Source organism: Dendronephthya gigantea, unplaced genomic scaffold (assembly GCF_004324835.1).
Source record: "Dendronephthya gigantea isolate DGI-Jeju-01 unplaced genomic scaffold, DenGig_1.0 000019F, whole genome shotgun sequence".
Lineage (NCBI taxonomy): Eukaryota > Metazoa > Cnidaria > Anthozoa > Malacalcyonacea > Nephtheidae > Dendronephthya > Dendronephthya gigantea.
The window spans coordinates 902,475-926,521 of NW_021163029.1; the positions used below are offsets into that span (position 1 = coordinate 902,475).

A 24,047-nucleotide genomic window follows, 5' to 3' on the forward strand; every position below is an offset into this window, starting at 1 on the left:
CAGAGCATGCGTCAGTACGAATATGCGCGTGTCGATGATGCGAATGGGTTGCTAAAGCCGGTTTTCCACCAGCGATATTTTTCGCGCGAAGCGACTTTATTCCTTTGTATTTGAGCAATTTGTTCCAGATGGTCGCAGTTGAGAGCTCTCAGAATACCAGGTATCGACTTGCTATCGACATAATATATATTCGTGTAAGAGATCGATCAATACATAAACAACACAGCGTCGTTTCTTCCTAGCCTCTTAGCTCTATTTATGGAATAAACTTTCCAAATTATATTTGTGTTGAATTGAATGCTCGTAATTCATAACATAAGTTGATAAATTGCGTAGATTCTAAAAGAATTGCTCGATTTTTACGCCCGAAATGTTTTGAAGCAATGCTCGTCGCTCCTCGTTTCTTTACATCGTGAATAATGTTCCAGCCTCAAGGCTCGACGGCACATGCGCAGCTGCGACGTATAAGAAAAAATCGGGTGTTCCGGGGGGTAAATCTGCGCAAATCCCTTTAAAACAAAACCCAAACCACGAAAAAGCAATGATTCAAAATTTACAGTATAATGGTCAAAATACCTCAATATTTTTGTGAACTTAGCAAAAGCGATATTGCATTAGTAACTAAAGCAAGCTAAACTGATTTGAAAACTTTAAAAAACTGATCATGATCATGTACAAAAAGTTACTATACGCATAAATCAGCTTAACGCCCGTAAAGTTTACACTATGACTGACTGACTTACTGACTCGTTTGAATTTTTGCCACTCATCACAATACTGCAAAGTTTCTGAAACTTTGCCCTAAAAATGAGTCAAATCCGTATGTAAAAAACGGTTTGTTTACATTTTGAACTTCACTATTTTTTAAAATACGATGTGCTGTCTGAATACCTAACATTATTAAGGCTCGTTACGCTTTTAGATTAATATGAACTAGAGTTTATGTTTAGAAAAAATAAGAAACATGCGGAATTTAGGCAATTTTCATATCAGAGGGCCCTCACTTGTTATGTGCAGAACCTATGCGCAGAACGGACTTGACTTCCACTTTAACAATCTAGCTCCTCGAAGATTGGGAGATCTATTTCAACATTCTAATACGATGCATGATTTTGATTTGAGAGGGTCCTCAACTAGGTTATGTCTTCCCAAGACCAGGACGGATTACTTGAAAAAACGTTTTAGCTACAACGGTGGTTATGTCTGGAACCAAATTCCGGAGGACATAAGAACGTTGTCATCTTATAACTCATTTTGTGAAAAGCTTTCTTTCTTCCTCGACGTTTCCATTTATAAATCCTCATGTGTAAATTAATTTTTAAAAGTACACTTTTTATCTATTAATTTCGTATATAGTTTACACTTTCATGTTTATATTATATGTTTATAAGTATTGTACGTATATTGTAGATAGATTAAGGGGGTGGGTGGGATTTCATTTTGTAAACTTAGTACACACCTCTTTTGAAAACCAGCTTTATTGTTGAAAAGATTTTGTGTGTGTAAATAAAGTTTGAATGAATGAATGAATGAATGTTTTCTTATCTCTCTGCGATTACTTAGGCGTACCAATGGCGCCAGAGAAAACAGTCGGTCCAAAAAATGTCCTTTCTTTTGCAGGCATTGAATTAGATACTTTGCGCATGGACGCCCGTTTGCCGTTTAACAGAACTGAAAAATGTAAACGATTTACTTAATTTTGCATGCTCAGTCGTTGTCCCCGGGCGGGCTTTCGTGCGTCGTCTGATCGATTAAACGAAGGGAATAAAACCCGCGCATCATTTCACCCGTCTTACCAAATAGACATTTGACGTTCTTTTTTACATGATTTTAACGGCCGATCGTTTTTTCTTAGCGATGTATGGACTGATTCGCTCAGTTTAAACCTATATACACTGACGTAGCTGGTAGTTTGGGTTACGGTGCAGTCTTTGGTTGCGAGTGGTTTTTTTTGCCCGTCGCCTGAAAACTGGAAGCAACTTAATATAACTATTTTAGAATTCTACCCAATTGTTCTTAGTGTTCTTGTATGGGGAGATAATTAAGATGCGTAATAAGCGGATCACGTTTTATACGGATAATGCGGCATTGGTTGATATTATAAATAAAGCGACTTCTCGTGACGTGACGGTTATGTTATTTGTGCGCCGACTGGTGGTGGCATGTCTGAAGTGTAATATTTTATTTTGCACTTGCCATGTTCCGTGGGTTAAGAACGTTTTAGCTGATAGTTTATCCCAATTACAGGTTTTGAAGTTCTAAAAGTTGGAAGTTGGAAGTTGGAAGTTCCAAAAATCGCAACTTTAGAGAGCTATAAAATCTGAATGTTGCATTGACTAAATGACGAAACGGTTGGTAGACAGTAAGAAAGGTCTCGGCCAACGGTGATTTTAAGTTTGTATATTTGTATTTTAAGTTTGTGTATTATTGTATATTTGTAACCTCGTGGCTGCTTGGGCCAATATAACCCTGATTCAAGTGTCTTCTTTGCATGCAACCGCACCTAAACGCAAATTTAATTAGCTTTCATAGTTACTACAGTAGTCCCCCGCTAACTCGAGCTCGCTTAACTCGAACTCCTCGCTAACTCGAACTAAATCCAATTCCCCTTGAATTTGATAGTGTTTTTTATAGTAATTTACTCCGCTTAACTCGAACTCGCTTAATTCGAACTCCTCGCTAATTCGAACAAATTTTGTTTCCCCTTGGTCAAATATATCCGGTTAACTCGAACTTTGGTTTCGAATCATAGATCAGCAAACTTTAAAATGTGAGAAGATAGAATTTTGACAACTGGAAACTATCAAAATAACAACAAGTTAATCAGTGTATAATTGTATATAAATGCTTATAAATTTTAAAAGATTTTGTGTGGTGCTACGGTCGTTATTGATCTAACTATTTTAGTTCCTTTTGTATTCTTTCGATCTTTTTAATTTTAAAACGTCGTCCACTGTCGCTGACCATTCATATTGGGAGGCCTGGTATCCCTTGAAGAATGATTCGATTGGATTTTATATCTTATTGTATTACTTATATAATAAACGTAATCTGACACCAACTCCAGTTAACTCGAACCCCCGGTAACTCGAACAATTTTTCTTTCCTCTTGCGAGTTCGAGTTAGCGAGAGACTACTGTATTTAGTTGATAATCAATTCAATTCAGATGTGAAGACTTATTTCAACATTTACTTTCTTTTTATTATTTTATAATAGCTGCAGTTTGCGAGCTAACAGCAACGCCAATAACAGTGAAGAAGAATGCCCCTCTAAGGAACGGACACGCTTTTGTTTCAGAGCGGCACTTCTACAGAAATGGGCTTTATTACACCAGCTTTTTATCATATTTCTTGAAAAACTCTTTGAAATATCTGCTATATTTATTTCTCGACGGCCATTTCTCGTGACGTTGTGTTGTCTTTTTGTCACTATTGCTCTAACGGGTGGCTTTGGGAAATTAAAAGTCGAAAAAAGTGTGAAGTTTTTGTACCTACCAGAAAACAGTGAAGCATCACAGGATATACGAAGAGCAAGAAGTCTAGGCTTTGAACTGGAAGTGCGACAAGAAGAAGTTATTGTCTTGCCTAAACCTGGGAAGTCTGTCCTGTCGCAAGAATGTTTGGCGGAAATGACTGATTTACACAACATTATCACAGGGATAGAGAATTACGACGAATACTGTTTTAGACCAAACTCTAATAGCAGTTGTGCCTCAACAAACATATTGGAAGCTTTTGGTTTTCAAAAGAAAAATTTAGTTAGCAATATTTTACGACGTATCGAGACCATAATCCAGAATGATGCTTTTCTTATGTCGAACGGAAGAAGACTTTTGGATAATTTTAATCAAATTTTTGGAAACACTGCTTCTATTAATTCAATTAATTCCACAAACGCACTGAGAATAGTTTACTTTATGAAAGAGCATGACAGAGGAGAAGAGAGAAGGGAAGGCATCTTGGAGTGGGAAGAGATATTTTTGAATAAAGTATCATCTTTTTCGAAAAATACTACGTGTGCGAATGTCTTTTATGCAGCAGAAAGAAGCCTGGACGACTCAGTTGAGGAAAGTACTGGTTCTGATATTAAGTTTTTTGCCGTAACATTTGTGATCATGGGAATTCTTAGTGGCGTTGTGAATGGAAGATGCGCAGATGCTCGTTACGGCCATCAATTGTTAGGATTTAGTGCCTTGTTGTCCATATATCTAGGGGTCACTAGCTCGCTTGGTTTCTTAATGTTGGTCGGTGTTCCTTTTATCAGTATGGTCGGTGTTCTACCATTTTTGGTTGTTAGCATTGGCATTGACGATGTGTTCATTATCCTACACGAACTTAATGAAATGATCCGTCAAGATATACCTGCAAATCATATTCTTAGTGGGACAATGGCTAGAAGCGGTCCAACTATTACTATGACAACTCTTACAGATCTCGTAGCATTTGCCGTGAGCTGTCGCTCCATCTTCCCTTCTATTCGTATTTTCTGCACATACGCAGCTCTAGCAATTTCATCTGTTTTTGTTCTGCTGCTAACATTTTTCGTTGGTTGTATGTGGTTTGATATTAAAAGAATCAACGCTGGACGCCGGGATTTTTTGCCTTGGTTAATGAGTCCTCCCCCAACTGATTGTTGCTCAGGAATCCGGAGAAGTGGACTTGACAACGTTATGAAAGCATGGGGGAAAAAAATAGTGTCACCCGCTGGCAAAACCATTATCTTTTTGAGTTCACTACTTCTCCTTTCTTTTGGGATTTATGGCGCTCGTAGCATTGACGAGAGCTTCAACAGAAAGCTGTTGACAACTGAAGATTCGCATTACCGGGAATTTCTAAAAGTTTATGAAGAAAACTTTCATCTTAATATCGAAGTCAGTATTATCTTTACAGCACAGGCTGATCAGTCGAGCAACGAAATTAAAAAAACATACTCTTATGTGGAGAATCTTGTTGAAAATAATGAATATTTCGACACAGGAAGCATATCATGGTTATCTGAATATATATCTTGGGCACAAAAAAGAAACATCGAGATTAACAATACCAGAATATTCCATGCCTACTTGCAAGAATTTATTTCAATTCCGAAGTATCAAAGATTCGCCCAGGATCTCAAATTTTCTGAAGATAAAACACATTTGAAAGCTTCAAGGATCTTAGTTTATTCTAGAAGTGACCCTGACTCAACCTTTCAGAGAAATATGATGGCCAGCATTCGAAAAGATCTCCTCCATTCCTCGAATGTTCATGCTTTTGCCGTTGCTCTGCCGTTCATATACTTTGAACAGTATGCACGTGTACTTGATGAAACCATTAGGAACTTGATCGTCGCCGGAATTTCAATTATTTTGATATCGTGCTTGTTTCTTAATCACTTTGTAATAATATTTTGTCTCATATGGGGATTTGTTGCTCTTATATTTGAACTACTTGGCCTGATGTACATATGGAATGTCTCGTTAAACTCAATCTCTATGATAAACCTTATTATGGCTTTGGGATTTTCTGTAGACTACAACGCACACGTCGCTTTTCACTTTGTTTCCTCTAAGGCTACCACGCCTGAACTTCGTGTCATCGATGCTCTACACACAGTTGGCGGTAGTGTTTTCCTAGGAGGGCTTAGTACATTCCTTGGAATGATGCCAACGGGATTCACTTCCTCCACAGTATTTCAAACATTTTTCAAAATGTTTGTTGGTATCGTTATTCTTGGTTTGCTTCATGGCTTAGTTATATTACCTGTTTACCTGACCCTACTAGGAAAGATATTTGACTTCCGCGTAGAAAACATTGACTCTTTTATTACGAAATGGTTCAACCGTACAAAGAGACGCGAATTCAGAAAAATTAAAAACCTGAGTTTTTCTAAATCAGTTGCTAAAACTGAAACGCCTAATCCTATTGCAATTGTCGGAATCAGTTGCCGCTTCCCCGGTGGTGCAAACTCAAAAGATGCCTTTTGGGATATGATAGCAGAGGGTAGATGTGGTATTGGCACTTATCCAACGAACAGGCCAGATGCGAGAGAGTTTACCGATTCCTTTAATACAGGAAAACACACGCCAGGAAAACATTATGTCCTTACTGGTGCTTTTCTTGATAAAATTACAGGATTCGACGCCCATTTTTTTGGAATATCCCCAAGCGAGTGTCGGTCAATGGATCCGCAACAGCGAATACTTCTCCAAGTTGTTTATGAAGCAATTGAGGATGCTGGCATACGTCTAGAAGATTTACAACAATGTCGAACTGGTGTTTACGTTGGATCGATGAATATAGAATACGGCTCTCTTGTTATGGCTCCGTCAAATATTCGAAAAATTGATCAATTCTCGTCGACTGGCTGTGCTTTGTCAGTTTTGTCAAACCGTATATCTTTTTCCTTGAACTTAACGGTCCAAGTTTAACGATGGATACAGCCTGCTCATCTTCTCTCGTTGCTTTAGATGTAGCATATGCACACATACAAAATGGTGAATGCGACGCTGCGATAGTATGTGCGCCAAATATTCTTCTGGTTGGAAACAAATTCCATACGGCATGCTGCAGGACTGGATTATTAGCCGAAGATGGACGTTGCAAAAGTTTTGACATAAAAGGAGACGGATATGGGCGGGGCGAAGGTGTAGCTGCCATCATTTTGAAACCAACTCAAAACGCTTTGGATGATAGAGATAACATTTATGCGGAAGTTGTAGCGTGTGGTACGAATAACGATGGTCAAACGGCAATCCCAATGACAGCACCTAGTGAGGCAACACAAGCCGCTTGTTTCGAAAGAGTTCTTCAAGAATCTGGTTTGTCTAAAGACGATATAAGTTATGTGGAAGCACATGGTACTGGTACAGCTGTTGGAGACGTCGTCGAAATGGGCTCATTATCCGAAGTTTATGGAAACAGTAGTGGAAGAGTACTTCGTGTAGGATCAGTTAAATCAAACGTAAACCATACGGAGTCAACAGCAGGATTAGCCGGATTGATAAAAGTATGTTTGATGATAAAACATGCTCGATTTGTCCCGACAATTAACGTGCATCAATTGAAGCCTCAGCTTAAAATGCGCGAGCGAAAAATGGTTGTTCAAGCATGTAATGAACCTTGGAAAACTGAAGAAGACAAACCGAGAGCTGCTGCGATCTCCTCGTACGGCTTCGGTGGAACAAATGCTCATGCTATCGTCAGAGAAGTTACTAAGAAGCCTGTCATTACAATTCCAAACAGATCTTCATTTAACAAAGTTCTGACACTATCTGCGGCGTCGAAAGATGCATTGAGGGCAATGGCCGGGAAGATGTCCCAATCGCTTATGTTAAAGCCTGATGACGATGAACTTCTTAAGGACGATATTTGTTATTCCCTAAATGAAAGGTACACAATACTGCCCCATCGCTTAGCGGTCAGCTTTTATTCTATCAAAAATGCAGCAAAAGCCCTAGAGATGTTTTCCAGTCAGACAAATGGATGGGAAGAATTAGTGGCTACCGGCAACGTTGCTAAAGTACCTAAAAGTGTCGTATTCCTCTACGGTGGTCAAGGGGCTCAGTGGCATGGCATGGCAAAAGAAATGTTGGTCCATGAGCCAAAATTTAAGGAAAGCATTGCAGAGATTGACGCACTCCTGAAAAAACACAATGCTCCCTGGTCCTTGATTACTGAGCTCAATAAACCCGAAGAAGCCTCCCGACTTCATGAAAACCAAATTGGACAGACGGCACTGTTTGCCATACATTTTGCTTTAACTGAGCTGCTGGATTCTTGGGGTGTTAGACCGTCCGCTGTAGTTGGTCACAGCCTTGGAGAAATATCAGCAGCTTGGGCATCTGGAGCATTGCCTTTGAGTAAAGCTTTGCAGTTGGTTCTGTTCCGCTCCCAACTTCACGAGAAATGTTCCCCAACAGGCTGTATGGCTGCCATTGGGATGGCAGAGGAAGAAGCTCGACGTATGCTGCAAGATCTTCTTGGAAACGAAGTTGATGTTGCAGTCGTCAATAGCCCTGGTAATGTTGTGCTATCTGGTAACAAATTGTCTGTAGATCTTGTTGAAAACCACGTATCCAATCAAAGAGGAGAAATATTTTGGAAGAAACTTACCACAACACGAGCATATCATAGCCGAGAAATGGATGAAATAAAGCAAGCATATTTCAAACTCACAAGTAAATTCAATGTCAATCAGACGCAAAGCAATATACCATTTTATTCAACTGTTACCGGCGCCCAACTATCTGGTCAGCTTTTATCACTCGAGCATTGGTGGCGTAACATCCGTCAAACGGTTCTACTAGAGCCTGTATTAAAAAATATGTTTTCTGATGGTCACCAGTTCTTTCTTGAAATTAATGCAGCGCCTCAGCTTTCGTACCATGTTCGTGAAACCTGGTCCCGCAATCAAGCGTCTCAAGCGTCTGGCTCCCTGCAGTCAAATGACGTCGTTGTGGTTCAAACTCTGCCAAAGCGGTCAGTCAATAACCAGCACTTATCATTTCTTCAAAATTGTGTTGCTCGTCTCTTTGTAAATGGTGTGTCGTTATCATGGAATAAAGTACAAGGCTCAGGATCGAAAACCTTTTTCCCCCGTCCGACATATCCATGGCAAGAAAAAGAGTTTTGGTACCGCAATGCCCATCCGCCTGAATTCGTTACATTCCTTGATCAGCGAAACACTGATGAACAAACTACTACAACTGCCACTATCCATCCCCTTCTTGGTAAAACTGTACCGACAGAAACATTTACTGGTTTAGAAGCTTGGGAATCTGAAATCAATTTGCACGATGTTCCCTACATCAAGGATCACAAATTTTCACAATCATCGAACCCAGTGATGCCTGCAGCTGTTTATATCGAGATGATAGCTGCAATGTCGTTGCATTTATCTCCACAATCAACTCCCGAAATACGGAGCATTAGCTTTGAAAAACTCCTGACCATATCCAACAATGATTCGCACAGGATTAGAACGCGTCTTCAGCCTGGAAAATCCTTTAGTGAAGAAAAATCATTCCAGATAACAATAGTGGAAAGAAACGAGAAAGAGATTGTTGTCTCACAAGGCTCTATTCAACTCGGTGTTGAGGATGGGCATATTTTAAAAGGTAAGATTTTTTAAACCGGTCTAAACAGATCATCCGTTTACAGATAGATATTTACCTTCAGATATCATTTATTTTATAAACTTTCTGAATATGTGTCTGTTGTCAACGAAAAACAGCTTGGTTTCTTCTACTCGACGAGTTTTGAAGAGCATTTGCAATTCAAATTGCTGATTCAGTTCTGTTTACACATGGGCCGCAATTTGAAGCAATCCATCAAAATCCAATCCATAAAACAAAACATGAGGCTGGTTACGGTGGCAAAATACTGTAATTGCCACGGGAAATTGCACTTTCAAAATGTTAAGATAATTTTACGCATCCTTTTTAAATCTGAACATTAGATTTTCTTGTGATCTTCAGAATAAAAGAAAAACTATGCAGTTTTTATAAACATTTTTTTGGATTAATACTGCATAAGACTCAAGTGTAAACATGAAAAGAATAATGTGATGATGCTAACCTGAGTCACCAACCGGGTAAGCTGAAAAATTAGCTTGACCATGGTGAGAATCGAACCCGCGATCTATGGTTTGCTATAGCCCAATGCTCTAGCTCTTCCACCTTCGCATAAGGTGATATTAATATATATATATATATATATATATACAATTTGGTTTTCTCCTTCTGCCGTTTAGTGCTCTACACTAAAGTGGAGCTAGGTTAAAATTTGAAATGAATTGGAGATTAAAACCTAAAAATTGTTCATTAAAAATTTAAAGCACTACAGTTCTGTTTCGAGAGGCCTATTAAAGCTCCTCTCTCTTCAGGTGCGTGTTCAGATTGAATTGGAATATCCCGTGTACCGATCGTTCATAGTGGTGTGATACCTATCCATTCTTAATTAAAAACTTATTTGCATGCCGGCATGCACTAGTCAGTTCGTTTCTTTTGTTAAGAGTACAATACTCGGGTTTACAAATAATGAAGTACTTTTCCATTATGCATAAATTACATTTTTTCCCGATATTTGAATACGAGCTTGCGCGAGCCATTATTTTCCAATCTATAGCGTATCTGATGTTATTATCCTTTAGGGACCAAATGTATTTACTTAGCTCTGTCGAGTTTCTCTTGTTATTATCTCGGAATGAGCATGTATGATTGTTATAACGTGTTTTGAACTGATCACCAGTAAGGCCAATATATGTCTCCTTTGCGTCATTGGTTTTGACAGTAGCCTGGTAAATGACATTATCGCGTAAACATGGGCTCGTTTGATGGCGCAGAAACTTGCGAACTGGTTGGATCGTACTTATTGCATCAACTTCCTAAGACTATCAGAAATCAATTCGGTCTATATAGAGATGATGGCCTAGGAGCATTTGAAAATTCACCCCAATGCCTTGAAAAAATCAAGAAACAGATTTGCAAAGTCTTCAAAGATAATGGCTTGAAAATATCAATTGAAGCCAACAAAAAGATCGTCAATTATCTGGATGTAACCTTACACCTCAACAAAGGAGCCCATGAGCCGTATCTTAAACCTAATAACAAACCTTTATATATTCACAACGAGAGCAACCATCCACCAAGCATTATTAAAATCATCCCTCTAGCCACCAAGAAAAGACTTAATGAACTTTCCTCAAACAAAGAATCATTTGATAAAGCATCACCTGAATATCAACGTGCATTAGAAAAAAGCGGCTACAACTACAACTTAAAATACAAAGAGCTTAATAACTATAACCCTGAGCGAAGATGTAGACGTAGGAAAATTACGTGGTTTAACCCTCCATTCAGCAAAAACGTCGCCACAAACGTAGGACGTAAGTTTAGAAATATTGTGAAAGAATCCTTCAAGAGCGGACATATTTTGCATAAAATTTTCAATAAAAACACTCTGAAAATTAGCTATTCGTGTATGCCCAATTTGGAAAGAAAAATTAACTCCCACAACAAATCAATTCTTAGAGAAACCCCACAACAAGCGGAAAGAATGTGTAATTGTAGATCCAAACCCAATTGCCCAATGAAAGGAGAATGTTCACGCGATAATGTCATTTACCAGGCTACTGTCAAAACCAATGACGCAAAGGAGACATATATTGGCCTTACTGGTGATCAGTTCAAAACACGTTATAACAATCATACAAGCTCATTCCGAGATAATAACAAGAGAAACTCGACAGAGCTAAGTAAATACATTTGGTCCCTAAAGGATAATAACATCAGATACGCTATAGATTGGAAAATAATGGCTCGCGCAAGCTCGTATTCAAATATCGGGAAAAAATGTAATTTATGCATAATGGAAAAGTACTTCATTATTTGTAAACCCGAGTATTGTACTCTTAACAAAAGAAACGAACTGACTAGTGCATGCCGGCATGCAAATAAGTTTTTAAAACTCATTATGGACTGGTCCTAATGTTTGGGTGTCACAGAAGGGACCCTAGCTTAAATTGAATATCTCCGCAAGTATATACGCTAAAGATACCGGAATACCACCAAACGATAGCGCTTGAAGAGATCATATAAATGCTATATTCAAATCGGCAGATAGTTATAAGCCACACTTGTAATATAAGCCAAAGTACTAGCTTGCGTTGTTATCTCAAATTACTTGCCCATAGCAACCATATACTTTTCAAAATTCCATGTTTGTCAATTTATTTTCTTCTATGTTGGCTTTAGATTGACTCAATTTTGCCTATTATCATTCTGTTATAACTTCGATGTATTTTTGGATTAGGATGTGCTAGAGAATCGGAGAAATAAGCCATTTTAGGAGCTAAGCGATTAGCGTTGATGAGCGTTGCTAAGCGCGTGTTTAGCGCTTGCTCGGAATGTTGTCACGCGGTTCAAAAATGTGACAAAGGTCTGTGATGCCCACCCCCTAGGTTAATTTTGACCCCAAAAATCGATTCCTGGCGTAAAATTGGACCAAGGGGTCCGTTTTTCGGCTTTTTTTGCCCGAAATTTTTGGTGAATCTTTTTATTATTGTGAAATGCTTTCCGTGAGCGATGCGATAATACATACCATAATGCAGATTATGAATGTTTATGTAAAAAATCGGCAAAAATCGTCTAAAGGCACGATTTTGAAGCTAAATATATCAAAATGATCCTAGAAATGTGAACTAAATCACGGTAACCAGTTTTTGTTTGCGTTTTGGGCAATATTCTAAGGATTAGGCTGCTTTGAGGTATAATATCGAATAATAGCCAAATCCAATGCATTCTAAAGCAAATATCCTAGCGAATTTGAAACATATAGAACTAAAAAAACATCTATCTACTGAGGACAATGTCCTCTTTTAAATGGTTTAATTTTTATTAAAATCAGCCAAGTATTTGCACAGAGAATGCAAGTTAAAATGAGCCAACCATTTTTAAAGGTCATCTGATCAGCTGACAAAGAGTTTAAGAATGGATAGGTATCACACCACTATGAACGATCGGTACACGGGATATTCAATCTGAACACGCACCTGAAGAGAGAGGAGCTTTAATAGGCCTCTCGAAACAGAACTGTTGTGCTTTAAATTTTTAATGAACAATTTTTAGGTTTTAATCTCCAATTCATTTCAAATTTTATATATATATATATTATTATATATATATTATATATATATAATATATATATTATATATATTATATATATATATATATATATATATATATATATAATGTATGATAATGTATGGGCAATTATATACATAAATACCTAAATATCAACCACGTGACCTGATTATTTTTGCGTCCTAATGCATGGAAGTTGCTTCACTTGGTGCATGGCAACACAAATGACGAACGATGTTCAAACCATCACCATGGGCATGCAACCAATCGAAGAAGCCTCTTTATGCCCCGTAATTTACGAAACAAGTTAAAAGAAACATTGCTTCAACACAATCATGGACATTATTAGCCTACTCATTTCTAAAGATGATTACACAGTCATGCACAAATATATGCTTGCGAACAGGCATATTAGTTTGCAAAAATTCACTATCATTGAATAAAGTTACGAAATGAATTAGCTTCACACATGTAGTGTTCATGTTTTTAGCTATATCGTCTAGCTACCGTATTTGAGATGCCAAATAAGGCATATAATGTTATCGTCTGTCTCGGCTAAAACCGTAATCATTCACGTCATGCGTGTTAAATAAGTTGCTGCGATTTGGCAAACAGCTTCAGTCTGATAAAGAAATTTAGCTTTTAACGCATGATTTATTTCTTTATAGACTTTTCATTGAGAATCGCCAATAAATATATCACTCTCTCTGATGTACTATAATTGGGATCTCTAAAGATCGACTTCTCGCAAAAACCACGCAGGCAATTTAAAAGATCACGTGTTTGATGTTAATATTTAGGTATTTATGGACGAGACAACGTTCAAAAAATATACCTTTATACCTTTTGCTTATTCTTATCCTATTTATCTTTTTCCTATATAAGAATTCAACGCTTTTCAATTAGGAACCCCCCGGAACGAAATTTCCACACTATTGAAAAGCTCAAATCTGGAATGGAAGAGAGGTCTACAACACATATTCAAGAGATTCGTAAAAATTTGGGATTCGCATTCGGTCCTCAGTTTAATTTGATTACCCAGGCCTGGTCTAATGACACCGAAGCTCTTTCTCTCATATGCCCAAACTGAAGAGATCAAAAATACATCAGGATATGTAATCCATCCTTGTGTAATTGATGCTTGTTTCCAGACAACCCTGTTATTAAAAAGTATTGCGGGGAAATTTGTGCCTAAGACGATCACAGGTATCACCATTCTCCAGAAGATCCCGTGCACTCAACTGTTTCATGCTCACGTAAAGAAAATAGAATCTAAAGAAGCACCCACTTACAGCATTACTCTTATGGATTATTATGGTCAAGCTGTGATGATTATTGACAAGTTCATAACAACAGAAATTTTATCAGACAAAGTGAAGACAACATTTGATGAAGCAGTATTCACTATTGGTTGGCAGCAGCTGGCGACTGACTCATCAGAGGCTAGTCAGGATAATGTGTGGCTTATTCTAAGAGACCAAAGCAAGTTTGCAGAACGATTTGCACAGCATATTCCCCAATGCGAAAGTGTAAATTTTGTTGATGTAAAAGACACGACTGATTCAACTCGTGACGAAGTTTCTCAAGCAATAGATAAAGTATTGAGAAAAATAAAAGGCAATGAAAAGTTGCTGGTGATCAATTTCTGGCCTGTCGATGCCCGCATGTTTGATGCTGATGCACAAAATTTTCATATTGTCCACAGCCTTACGTTCGAAACTTGTCTTACAGTTTCTCAAGAGATTTTAAAAAGAGAAGGCTTTCTCGGGAAGATTCAGCTCGTTTTTGTCACTTCAGGAGTGGTTTCAATTCCTCAAATCCAAGAAAATCAGAATGAAAATTTTCCATGGGGTGCTTCTGTGTTTGGATTTAGAAGAACCTTCTCCGAAGAATTCACAATCCCCAGTGCCTCAGTGATCGACTTGCCAACCGACCCTAGCGAAGAAGATTTTCATGCAATGCTACAAGACGTTGAAAAACATGTGTTGGAAGAAGAAATTGTTTATCGAGGTGGTGGACGGTATGTCAATCGTATCAAAAAGCTTGTCCTTGATGATTCTACGCTTGCAAAAAAAGAATCGCCTCTCTGGAAAGACGGGACACGTAAGCCTATAAAATTGGCAAGTATGTCAGGTCAGTGGTTCCCACAAAAAGTAACGAACGAACGAGTTAAAGAAAAGAAGGAAATTGAAATTCACTATGCCTGTCCTATCTTACACAAGCATTGGCGAGATATGAAGAGGAACGATTGTATTTCAATAGCCGGTAAAATATACAATGGACACGAAGAAACTGATTCCTTTGTGGTGGGTGTTTGCAAAGTTGGTGATCTTGGAAGTTTTGTTGCTGCGGAAAAATGCTGTTTCGCCGAGATGAAAGTCGATTTCACAGCGCAACAAGCTGCGTCCATTGGATTTCCAATGGTAATGTCCTACCACATTCTCGCAAATCTTCTTGGTGATCTAGAGGGTAAGAGAAAAGTCCTTGTCTATCATCAAAGTGAAGAAGTGTGTTTCATCTTCGCTTCCGTTGCCGTATCCATGGATAAAAATGTCGTGTGTCTTGTGGACAATCAGGCAAGTAAAACCCGGATGATGAAATTTGGTATGTTCTTGGTTGTGACTGAAGAGGAATTAACGAGGGCTGACCCAAAAGATGTTTGTTATGACGAATTAGATGCCGTATGCTTTCTCGGTAGGACCAGTTCTTATGTCACACGCCAAATACTGAAACGTCTTAAATCAGGGGCTACTGTGATTGCAATTACTCTCAATGGAGAAGAAACGGTCAGGTTCAACCCATGGATTTACATGAAGGATGTCTTCTTGGTTTTAACGAGTTTACAAGACATCACGGAAAACTCTAAGGATTTTTCAGAGTTATTGGATTTGTGCTGTTCAGTCTTGAAATCGAAAGGCCATTGGAACAACCTTTTGAATATACTACAACACGCATCCAGCATATACGATATCATCGGGTTCCGCAATGAATCCAACAAGCGATGCACGGAAAAAACGCCTGATGTTGAAACAAAGAAAGAGTTTTGTTTAAATACAATATCTCTGAAGCCTAAGTATCCTCCTGATCAAGTTGATTTTTACAGTCTACCTCTTGACGACAACGGTTTGAAAGATGATCGCACTTACCTTGTTATTGGTGGTGTTCGTGGTTTTGGTTTCGAAGTCGCGAGATGGATGGTTGAAATGGAGCAAAAACAGTCATGTGTACGGCTCGCTCAGCACCATGCGAGGAAAAGAAAGAGGAGGTCAAACTTTTGGAGAAAAAAACTGGATCTCGAATTTTTTTACGACAAGCAGACGTAACATCTTTGGAAGAAATGAATGTAATAAGGAGTGAACTAGAAAGTTTGCCTGCGACAGCCGGAATTGTTTTTACTGCCATGGTATTAGCAGATCAATTGCTAAAAAATGCCGACTTGAAGACATGCAGAGAGGTTGTGGGTACTAAGGTAAAAGGTAAGTGTTCTGCTTATTGTGGTATTGTAGTCTGCTTATAAACTAACTCCAGAGGAGGTTGGACAGCTGTCACTTGAATTTTTGGACCAATGGCAATGCGCTGTTTCCCAAATATATTACACTGGATTAAGAAGAGTGTTTTGAGAGAAGGGTAGTTAAGCTAGCGATATATGTGGAATTTTTTTGAGATAAACGTTTTCAACTTGATTTTTATAACTATATTCGATCGACCCGATCAATCAAGGAATTTTAACAACAGTTACAAGAATTCCTTTACGTTTCGGATTTGACGGTTGACGGATTTTTAAAATTGAAAATCTTAGGATTTAGGATTCAATATGCGCCTCTAAGAAAAAAGTGGGGAATCATTAAAATTTGCTTTCTATGTAACCCAAGTATGTTCCCGAGAAAAAATATTTTGATGATGGCCATCCTAATGGGAAAGTATATCTATACCACCACAGCTTATGGGAGACAACTGTGACATAGATAAATACAGTCACATGCATACACTTATCAAATACCAGTATATTTCGCTACAAAACACACTTGCGACGACAAAAAATAATAAGAAAAAACAAAAACAAAACAAAACCCAGGTGAATTTTCAACTTCGTCTCTCACGCCGGAGTAATAACTGAATACAACGTTATTTTACTGTTAAAGCGCCTGGGTACGAGGCTCTGACTGACCTACATTTCTGGCCATGTTCACAGTGGACATTGCATTACGCTATATTCGAATTCATTACAAACTCTTGCGATAATTTTGTCCTATTGACAGACACACGAGTTACTACTTATTTCCAGATTAATCAATGAAAATTTAACATTCTTCCTCATGTACGTGTTCGGGAAAGATGTTTTGCATCTTAGACTATAGCTTATGAGAGTAAAAAATGTTATTAATTTCTTTCTAAATTATGAAGTAATTATCAAAAGGGTCTATTGGATTATTAAGAAATTTACTTTGTTCTAAATAGGAAGTGTTATCCTTCATGAATTCAGCCTATCGATGGATCTAGATTTCTTCATCATGTTTTCCTCAATATCTGGAGTTCTTGGTAATGCTGGCCAAGTATCTTACGCTGCAGCTAACTCCTTTTTGGACCAACTATGCGAATATCGTCAAAACAAGCTTGGGCTGCCTGCCTTGTCGGTTAACTGGGGACCGATCAGTGGTGCTGGGGTATTGGAGAGAAATACAGACATTACATCTATCCTGGAAACTTCTGGATTGCTTCCCCTTCACTATACAAAAGGTATATTGTGGCTAACTATACGAAATCCACGCACACAGCGGCCCCTTGCCTTTTACTTTCCTTATAGTGACTCGCAATCGCTCGTTTGCACGCAGTTGTGCTGAAAGGACCATTATTTTATCATGTTGCACAGTAAAGTTCTCACTTGTCCCCCAAACCGTCCGTATTTTAGGGGTATTTTTTACTCCTTTAGGAGAAGGGGGTAAATATTACCCTCACAGTAGAGTAACGGTATATATATATAGGATGTACATTTTACCCCAAAACGCGAGGTAATTTTTTTGTCTCAAATATTGCCCGAATTTTCGGGGTGACTTTAACAATTTTTTTTTTACCCTCCAAAAAATGGAGGTTATTTTACACCCAAAAAGTATATTGGGTATATATTATAGTTTATGAATAAGCAATCTATGCAAATTTATTTTTATTTATATATTATAACAAATAAAAGCTGAAGATGATTAACACTTTGGTGGATATACTAAATTAAATACAAAAATGGCATGCAGTGTTAGTAAGGCTAACTGTGACCATTGTGTTTCATAAAAAGTGATAAAGTTTTGGCCTTAATGGTTTTTTGCTCGTCAGCTATACAGGGTGTATAAAAAAATGTCGCAAATGTAAAATTTCCGTTTTTCAAGTTGTTTTTCAGAATTTGGCATATTTTTGTGTTTCTAGAGATAATTAAGACTTTTCTGGTATACCTAGGGCAAGTTTGTTTTTACATAAACAAAATTATGTTACCGGGGGGGGGTCCTATTCACTGATATTGAGAGGGCTTGCGCGCAAAAATGTGTAGCTGAAATTGAGATATCATTTAACTGTCTAAAGGTATAGAAAAGGTTTTTAATAAACTGTCAAAGTTTCAGGAAAAATAATGGAAACTAGGAGCACCGCGCGACCCCTAAAGCTGACGAATATTTTATTGTGCGCAGTGGATTAAATGCACGACGATCTTAGAGAGTTAGTGAGTAAGCTATATACCTTTTCTCCGAGTTGTGAAATATAAAATTTGTAGCATGCCTTAAGTCCAGAGTTATAACATCTGTTGCAAGGAAATTCCATGTTCGCGTTTCGTGCGTAAGCAAGCAAGCGTTCAGTTCTCCAAGCTGGCAACTTTCGTGCGAATAAATCAAGCCCAACGTTATTAAACGTTTGTCCAATTTGCTATTCTACGGATTCAGCGCTTTTAGCCGATGGGAAACTGTATTTTAACGATTGTTTCGTTCAGTAATGAGACGTTGCGTTCGTTTAACGCCTTCGGTGAATGTTAACTATTAAGTTTAATTGCCGTATGTAATGTTTGCTTATTTTTATTTCTTTGTTCAACCGAATATGATACAATAATGTTATACTCGCACTTTTCTATTGTTCTTCTCTCGAAGTCCCCTAATTAAGATAATGTCAATCATGTCTATAAATAACTATATTACATTCCTCCCTTTCTAGTTCTTGCATTAACGTTTGTTGTTCAATCGTTTAGTGTTTTTCTTAACTGTAGCCAGATTGGTAAAACTCCGGCGCTTTTCGATTACGAGTTGATCTTCTCGGTGGGATAGGTGGTGGTATTTCTTCTACTGGTTCGCGTTGATGTTGTGCTGATGTTTGTACCATGTCGTCGTCAATTTCTTCATCAGTTTGATCTTCGTGTTGGACTTTCTTTACATGTGCCGAGTTTCTTCGGTGAACTATTCCGTCTTTGTCTTTGAACACGATCTGCGATCCGTTAACCTTAATGACTTTTACTCGCTCTGTTTGAAAGTTGGTTGTGAATTTGTCTCGATGTTTCTGTTGAACTAGAACATAGTCTCCTGATTTAATCTTCTTCTCCTTGGCATTTCGCCGCGCATCCGCGTATTCCTTCCCCTTTTTCTTCGACTGCGCATCCGTGTGTCGAACTTCCAAGTCGTTAAATTGTGGTAAATTTATCACTTGGGATGTCGATGGTAGTTTAGTTTTCAACTCTCGCTGCATTAGCAGTTGCGATGGTGTTTCTCCAGTGGATCCGTGAGGAGTGGCACGGTAGTTTCTAAGTAATGTTGGAAGTGTTGCTTTCCAATCTTTCCCTTCGACTAGCGCCGTTTGGACGTGTTTCAAGAAAACTCTGTTGAAACGTTCTATGAGTCCGTTTGCTTGAGGCCAGTATTCTGTAACATACTTGACGGTAGCACCCCACGATTTCAATGTTGTGTAGAATTCGCATGATATAAAGTAAGAAGCGTTGTCGGATTTGATCTGCTTGGGGTATCCGTGGGTTGCGAAAACGTCGTCGAGCCACGCCAGGATGTTTCGTGATGTTATGGACTTCATGACTTTGGCTTCTGGCCAACGAGAATAGTAATCGATGAGTGTGACTACGTATTCACCAGATGGGAAGGGTCCACAGACGTCTATGGCTAAAGACGACCATCTTTCACTGGGGAGCTCTGTAGGCTTGACCGGTTCCGGACGAGAGGGACTACCCGTGACTTGGCATGCGTGACATTTGTTGATGTGTTCTTCCACTTCCGCATCCATTTTTGGCCACCACAGCTTGGAGCGAAGGCGTTGTTTTGTGCGTGTTATTCCAGCGTGGTCTTCATGGGCTAGGAGGATTGCTTGTTTTCGGAGGCTCCTGGGAAGTACAATTCGATTTCCACGAAATAGTACACCATTTGTAGCGGATAACTCGTCCGATATGTTTTGGAATGGTTTGGGTAGTAGCTGGAGTTGGTTGGTTGCCAATGCCTGGTTGATTCGGCATATTTCTTGGTCCTCTAGGGAAACTTGTCTAATTTCTTCTGTGTCCATAGCACATGGTGTCATTTGTTGCAGCAGGTTGCAGACATATCGGTCAGCGCATGATTCCATATTACTGCGTGTTGTAGTTGGTAGTGGGAGTCTTGACAATGGATCCGCCAGGTTTGTCACTCCTGGTAGATAAACGACTGTAAAATCGTATTCTTGAAGGCGTAGAATCCAGCGTTCAATTCTAGCTGGGGGTGGTTTGCCAGTGGGATGGACTTTGGGTTGGAATAGATACTCTAAAGGTCGATGATCAGTCTCTAATTCGAACGTTCGTCCATATAAATAGGTGTGAAAATGCTCGCAACCAAAAACTATTGCGAGAGCTTCGCGCTCGATTTGGGCATATTTCATTTCTGTGTCGGTTAGTGATCTGCTGGCGTAAGCTACTGGGTGGTAAGACATGTCAGACTGTTGCTGGAGGAGTACTGCTCCAACAGCCCAAGGCGATGCATCAGTTACTACTCGGGTAGGTGATGCTAGATTGTAATGGGCCAGAACGGGAGAGCTGCTGAGTGATGTCTTCAACTTGTCGAAGGCGTTCTGATGATGTTTAGTCCACTGAAACTGGGAATTTGCTTTTGTTAGCTGACGTAGGGGGTACGTTATACTGCTGTAGTTGTCGATGTAACGACGTCTTGGCGTCGTCTGGTTGTATGCCTTTGCTTGATACGATGTGTCCAAAAACATTAATTTGTGGGACAGCGAACGAACATTTTTCTTTACGTAGGGTGAGGCCACTTGTTTCAAGGGTTGTTAACAGGTTGTCGAGATCTTTCAAGTGTTGGGTCTCGTTTTCAGACCATAGCCAGATATTATCAGATATACTTGCACAGTTCGGTACGTCTCTAATGATATTGTGTATTTCCTCGTGAAAATATTCCCCGGATAGACACGCTCCCATGATTAGCCTTTTAAACCGATGTGGTCCATTGTCTGGGGTTGGGAAGGCTGTGATATACCGGGATTCAGGGGCCAATGGAATTTGCAAATATCCCTGAGAAAGGTCGACTTCGGTGAAGACCTTTGCTCCTTGCATTTTATTTAGAATATCATCAACTGTCGGCATTTGTACACGTCGTCGTTTTAAAGCTTGATTTGGGACTCGCATGTCCAAAACTAGACGAACATCGCCTGATTTTTTTGGAACTGCAATGAGCGGTGAAAGCCACGGCGTTGCACCTTGTGCTTTCTCGATAATGTCCTGCTCAAGCATTTCTTTAAGCTTCTCATTCACTTTCGATTTCATGCTATGGGGTATTCTCCGCGCACGCTGAGCTACTGGAACAACCGTTTCATCGATTTCTAACTTTACTTCTTTGCCTTTGAGCTTTCCGATGCCTTGGAACAATGATTTGTGATTGCTGAGGATTTGTTGTATCTTTGGATCGGGGTGTTGAGCATTTAAGTTGTTAACAAATGTTTTCAATAGTCCGAGAATAGTTGATGTATTATGGCTCAGTAAACATTTCGTTGATCCCCTGATGACTTGAAATGTTGCCGTCACTGACGTTGAATCATGGACTATGGTAGCCGTGAATTGCCCTATGACTGGCAGTGGTTTGTTTGTGCCGTATGGGTAAATTTTAGCACTTGATTTCACCAGTTTTACGTTGCGATGTTGCTTGAAAACTTCAAATGTTCCTTCATTGATGATATTTACAGTTGATCTTGAGTCGATAAGGACACGAATAGGAATATTAGCGATGGAAACTGTGACTTGTGGCTGCTTCTTGTCATAAACGTTAAATGTGAATTCATCGTCCGTGTCGCTTGTTTCCAGAAATGGATCCGAAACGATGTTATTTGCCTGGTTCTTGTTTACTTTGTTTCTCGTTGCTGGCTGTGACTTAGAGAGGCAGTGTTTCGCAAAATGTCCGATTTTGCCACATTTATGGCATTCCTTTCCGTGAGCGGGACAGCTTGTTTTGCCGTTACGATGGGGATACGCTCCTCCACAATTTCTGCATGTTTGTTTACTCTTGTTCCCGTTGTGAAATTCCATGTTATGTCGATTTCCTCGGTCGTTTTGTCGTTGTCTGTTTCTTTTGTTGATTTGATTTGCGACATCATTTTGTGGCTGTTCATTTTTCTCTAACTTCTGAGCAACGACATCTGATTGCTCCAAAGTTTTTGCGTATTTGATAGTATCCTTCAAGCTGAGTTGTTCGCGAAGGGCTTTGCAACGCAAACGGCTATCGGTCGTTTTGTGTATGATTTGCGTTTTTTCTCATTATCTTCGTCATGGAATGCACACAAACTTGACTTTTCTTTCAGCCTACGGTAGAATTCGTCGATGGATTCGCCACTTTGCTGCGTTATTTGCCGGCAATCAAATATAGCCATGTTTTGTTTTCGGTTGGCGCAAAATGTTCAGTTAGGCGTTGGATTGCCGTGTCATAATCCTCTCCTGTATTCGGTAATATGTCGAAAATATCGTTGGCATCTTCACCAATATACGTAAGAAGTAGAGCTCGCTTAACATTTGGGTCTTCCTCTCGAAGACTAACCAGAAGATTGTAAAATCTTCGCTACCATTTTCGCCATCTAGTACTGAGTGTTGCTTGATCGCCATGTGGATCGAACGGTGGAAATGGTGGTAGACCACTTCTCGGGACGTTTATTGTTGTTGCCGGTGTATTTTCACTCGTCGCCTTTGTAATGTTTGCTTATATTTTTATTTCTTTATTCAACCGAATATGATACAATTATGTTATACTCGCACTTTTCTATTGTTCTTCTCTCGAAGTCCCCTAATTAAGATAATGTCAATCATGTCTATAAATAACTATATTACACCGTAAAAATATATTTATTATATGAACACGATTGTTATATATTGAGAGTTTCACGCCACTGAGAAAAATCGTGTTTAAACACACGTAAAAATACGATATTTCTACGTGTAAAAATATCATTTTCGCAAGCTTATGAACATGTTTGACCAATTAAAAAAATCTTTGTAGCTCACAGTTTCCGTTCGTTTTTTATCTCATACCATATTTATACACAGTATATGTACACGGTTCAAGAGACTAAAACTATAAGCGCATTTTATTGAACATTGTTATTTTAAATGTGTGCCCTTCAATACATAAAAAATTATTTCATTTTGAGTTACTAAGAGTTGTCGTTTAAGCATCATGGGTGGATCCAGCACTAGTGCACTAATTTGGATAACACAAGAAAACTGCTCAAAATAGCCATTTTGTTTTGTAATGCAAATTAGTGCACTAGGGCTGGATCCACCCCTGTTAAGCATAATTTGCAGTTATAATAAACAGAATAGTACATGGTGGCTTGGAAAAATAGATTTATTTATCGTATTGAATATTGCTCAATTAAGAGAATATTGCTCACACTCGTAAGCAATATTGTCTCAACACTCGAAATAAATTCCATATTTCTGCGCAACCATATAATCTTCTTTATTTAATACATATGAAGTCTGGATAATATCGCTGCTAAGTTAGCTAGTTAAAAACACTTCCGGCCGTAATACAAAAATATACCAAGTTATGTTTGCTAATTTTCAGGCTATATTTTCAACATTTATAACATTTCACAGCCAAACTTGGTATTTACTAATTTGAATATTCCGATTCCGAAAAATTTCCACTTCATCGCCTAGATAAAAAAAGCTATAGCCCAAGGTCCATTAACAATTATACTGCGATGATGCTCATATACAATTTGAAATAATAGTATACTCGCGATGTTTGAATTCATTCGTACTATTAGACCTAATCCCGAATTATACTAGACATCGCATAGCTCGTTACCTACACAAATTCACCGCTGTTTTTCCAAGTTCCAACTTAAAACTTTTGTGCTACTCAGCATAGCCCCTTGTCCACTTAGCTATTTAAGTTAATCCAACATTATACACGTATTTTCCCTTTT

The 24,047-nt window shown here is 38.7% G+C and overlaps 2 protein-coding genes across 2 annotated transcripts; one reads left to right on the plus strand and one right to left on the minus strand.

The window, feature by feature from the left end:
* The first annotated feature begins 3,629 nt into the window (after positions 1 to 3,629).
* LOC114521035 (patched domain-containing protein 3-like) lies at positions 3,630 to 5,787 on the plus strand. The gene is made up of 2 exons (XM_028541425.1): positions 3,630 to 5,669; positions 5,764 to 5,787. Exons 1-2 carry the CDS (start codon positions 3,630 to 3,632, stop codon positions 5,785 to 5,787), a joined length of 2,064 nt encoding a protein of 687 aa, XP_028397226.1.
* Positions 5,788 to 18,851: 13,064 nt separating this feature from the next.
* Positions 18,852 to 19,877, minus strand: LOC114521036 (uncharacterized protein K02A2.6-like). Its single transcript, XM_028541426.1, has one exon. The coding sequence runs from the start codon at positions 19,875 to 19,877 to the stop codon at positions 18,852 to 18,854; it is 1,026 nt and encodes a 341-aa protein (XP_028397227.1).
* Positions 19,878 to 24,047: the final 4,170 nt, after the last annotated feature.

Coding starts and splice junctions, on each gene's coding strand:
- LOC114521036 (XM_028541426.1), bottom strand. CDS start 19,877: ATGGATGCGGAAGTGGAAGAACACATCAACAAATGTCACGCATGCCAA.
- LOC114521035 (XM_028541425.1), top strand. CDS start 3,630: ATGACTGATTTACACAACATTATCACAGGGATAGAGAATTACGACGAA. Junction 5,670..5,763: donor CGGGATTCACTTCCTCCACA/GTATTTCAAACA, acceptor TGACCCTACTAG/GAAAGATATTTGACTTCCGC.